Here is a 2773-nt window from a genome sequence, read left to right as displayed (position 1 = left end):
AAAAAAAAAAAATTACATCACAGAAGCTGCGCTTAATAAGAGCCACTTCTAAGAGTTCGTGCAAAGAGTCATATACAAAGGCACAGCAAGGACATACTGCTTGGAATCACAGTTTTCGTCACAGATTCACTATTCACTACACGTAGGACAAGTTCAGTTGATTTCATCATCTCACCTCTACAACAGCATTAATTACACAGGAATTATATAGGTAGTTTGAATAAAAATATTTTTAACAGCTTGGAGCTATACAGACATTAACACTTGACCACACATGCACAGTTAAGCAGGTTGAGTGCAACACATAACATTTGTACTAAACCAGGGGAGGATTTCTTTCTCTCTCTCTCTCTCTTTTTTTTCCTCATTTTTTTTTTGTTCCTTTTTTTTTGCTTTGTTTGCTTTTTTTTTTTTTAACAGTTACTTCAAGTAACACAGCTCGCTTCATATAAATAAGTTAAAACATCTATTATTTTTTTCAAGACAAAGCCATTCAAGACAAAGAAATGTACGATAAAAGCAGATCTACTTATACACGCGAGAGAATGGTAATAAACAGGCTCATGATTAAAAGATGAATAAGGGCGACAAGAACAGGGTTTCTTCACAGAAGTAACACAAGGAAGTTTTAGAAAGTCAACTTAGTACTGACATGAGACGCAGGGTCAGCTAATACTGCTCAGTACTTTTAATTGATCAAATGCTTAGGGACGGAATGCCCCTCCTGCAGCTGCCATGCTCATACTTTTCAGCTTATTATCCTTTTTCCATTTCATTCTCCTGTTTTGGAACCAGATCTTTATTTGTCTCTCTGAGAGGCAAAGAGCATGTGCTATTTCAATCCTTCTTCTGCGGGTCAGGTATCTATTGAAGTGAAATTCCTTTTCCAGCTCCAAGGTCTGATATCGGGTGTAAGCAGTCCGAGCCCTTTTCCCTTCTGGTCCCCCTATGTTGTCTGGAAGAGAAAAGTACATGATTTAGATTCTCAGCAGCGACTTGGAGTCTATTGCAGCTACGAGCAACCAGGACCGTTATTCTCAGTCCTGCTTGGGTTTTGTGCTGGTTTGGACAAATGCTCAACAAGTTCCTCCAGCCCCTTTTAGCAAAGGCTTGGGGGAGGGGGATTTAGAGGTCGTGGTAAGTTTTCCCTTGCCTCTTTTTTTTTTTTTTTTTTTAACCATTTTTTTTTTTTTAGATTTTTCTAGTGACTGGAGTTCAGACGTGTCCCCACACGCCTCCCCCCCGGAGAGGCTGATGGAGAGGATGCCTGTGCTGCTGGAGCCCGGTGTGCAGCGCTGGCAGAGCGGGGCTGAGGCGGGCAGCCCCGTCCCCCCTCCCCAGCCGCCCCGGGCTGCTCCCCCGGCCGCGGGGCACGGCAGGGAGCCGCCTCGCAAAGTTGTTCGGCTCCCCCGCGCCCCTCGCCCGGAGTTTGGGGATGTTGACCCCCTCCCCCAAGGCTTCCCGGCAGTGAAAACTGCCCTCCTCACCCTCTCCTATTCTCTCGCTTTCGCTCTCTCTCGCTTTTTTTTTTTTTTTTTCTTTTTTTTTTTTTTAAGCATGGCTCGGGGAAAAAAAATAAATGGGGTCAGCAGCGCTGCTCCCACTGGAGGATCCCCCTTGAAAGGAGAGCCGGGAGCAGCCTCTGCTCAACCTCCCCCTCGCTGCGGTGCTTTCTGCTCGCCCGGTCCCTGCAAGGCTGGGGCGAACCAGGCAGCGAGGCAGCCTCTATTTTCGGGACTGGGCGTTTTGATTTTTCTTTTTGAGTGGGGGGTGGGAAGCGGGAGACTTGCCCAGACAACGGACCTTCCTTCCCTGCGATCTGAGCAGTGCGCGGAGGCTGCCGCGCTCTCACGCCCTGCGCTCCCCCTCTCCCCGACCTCTGCTTAGCGCAGACACCCGGTTTACATTAAATCCTCCTTTTCCTCCAGAGAAATAAAGAAAGAACAGGGTATTTGCTTTACCATGACTTATGTGCAGTTTTCGCATCCAGGGGTAGATCTGGGGCTGTGAAGGCTGTGCTGTGCTTTGGTCGCTCGGGGCACTTGCCTGCTCGCTGCTCGCGGGAGTGTCTTCCTCAGTCCCAGACGAGGTGCCAACCCCGTCCCTGCTTATGTGCGTGGTGCTGCTGGAATTGGACGAGGTGCTGGTGGAGTTGGCGAGGGAGTTTTTCACGGCGTGGTGACTCTCGCCGACGGGTGAACCGGCCACGGCGGTGCAGGGCAGCGGGTCAGGTGGCGGCGAGTGCGAGGACGTCGCGGGCTGGTTGTACCTGGGCTCTGTCGAGGCAGAGGTGGCGTTGGCCGCGTAACTGCGGGATCTCTCGCTGGCACCAAAGTGGGTGGAAGCGGAGCGCCCGACGCTGAGGTCCATGCCATTGTAGCCGTATCCGTACCTGCCGGAGTGCATGCTGCCGGAGTCCCTGTATTGCTCGCTCACCGAGCTGTGATCTCCATAATTATGTAACTGGTAGTCCGGGCCATTTGGATAGCGACCGCAAAATGAGTTTACAAAATAAGAGCTCATTTGTTTTTTGATATGTGTGCTTGATTTGTGGCTCTTGGTCGTTTTGTGCGTCTATAGCACCCTTGCACAATTTATGATGAATTATGGAAATGACTGGGACATGTACTTGGTTCCCTCCTACGTAGGCACCCAAATATGGGGTACGGCTTCAAATCACGTGCTTTTGTTGTCCAGTCGTAAATCCTGCCTGATGACCTCTAGAGGTAAACTCGTGCACTGGTGGCGGGGCTGGGAGGGCGCGGGCGGCCCG

The 2773-nt window shown here is 50.1% G+C and overlaps 1 protein-coding gene across 1 annotated transcript; it reads right to left on the bottom strand.

Annotated features, from left to right (window-relative positions):
* Positions 1 to 10: 10 nt before the first annotated feature.
* On the bottom strand, positions 11 to 2633 carry HOXA5 (homeobox A5). The gene is made up of 2 exons (XM_026033333.1): positions 1962 to 2633; positions 11 to 955 (listed from the first exon to the last, which is right to left on the bottom strand). The coding sequence occupies exons 1-2, from the start codon at positions 2521 to 2523 to the stop codon at positions 705 to 707; spliced, it is 813 nt and encodes a 270-aa protein (XP_025889118.1). The 5' UTR covers positions 2524 to 2633; the 3' UTR covers positions 11 to 704.
* Positions 2634 to 2773: the final 140 nt, after the last annotated feature.

This window comes from Nothoprocta perdicaria, unplaced genomic scaffold (genome assembly GCF_003342845.1).
Source record: "Nothoprocta perdicaria isolate Ctin4 unplaced genomic scaffold, notPer1 scaffold_128, whole genome shotgun sequence".
NCBI lineage: Eukaryota > Metazoa > Chordata > Aves > Tinamiformes > Tinamidae > Nothoprocta > Nothoprocta perdicaria.
This window is presented reverse-complemented; position numbering and strand designations above follow the sequence as displayed.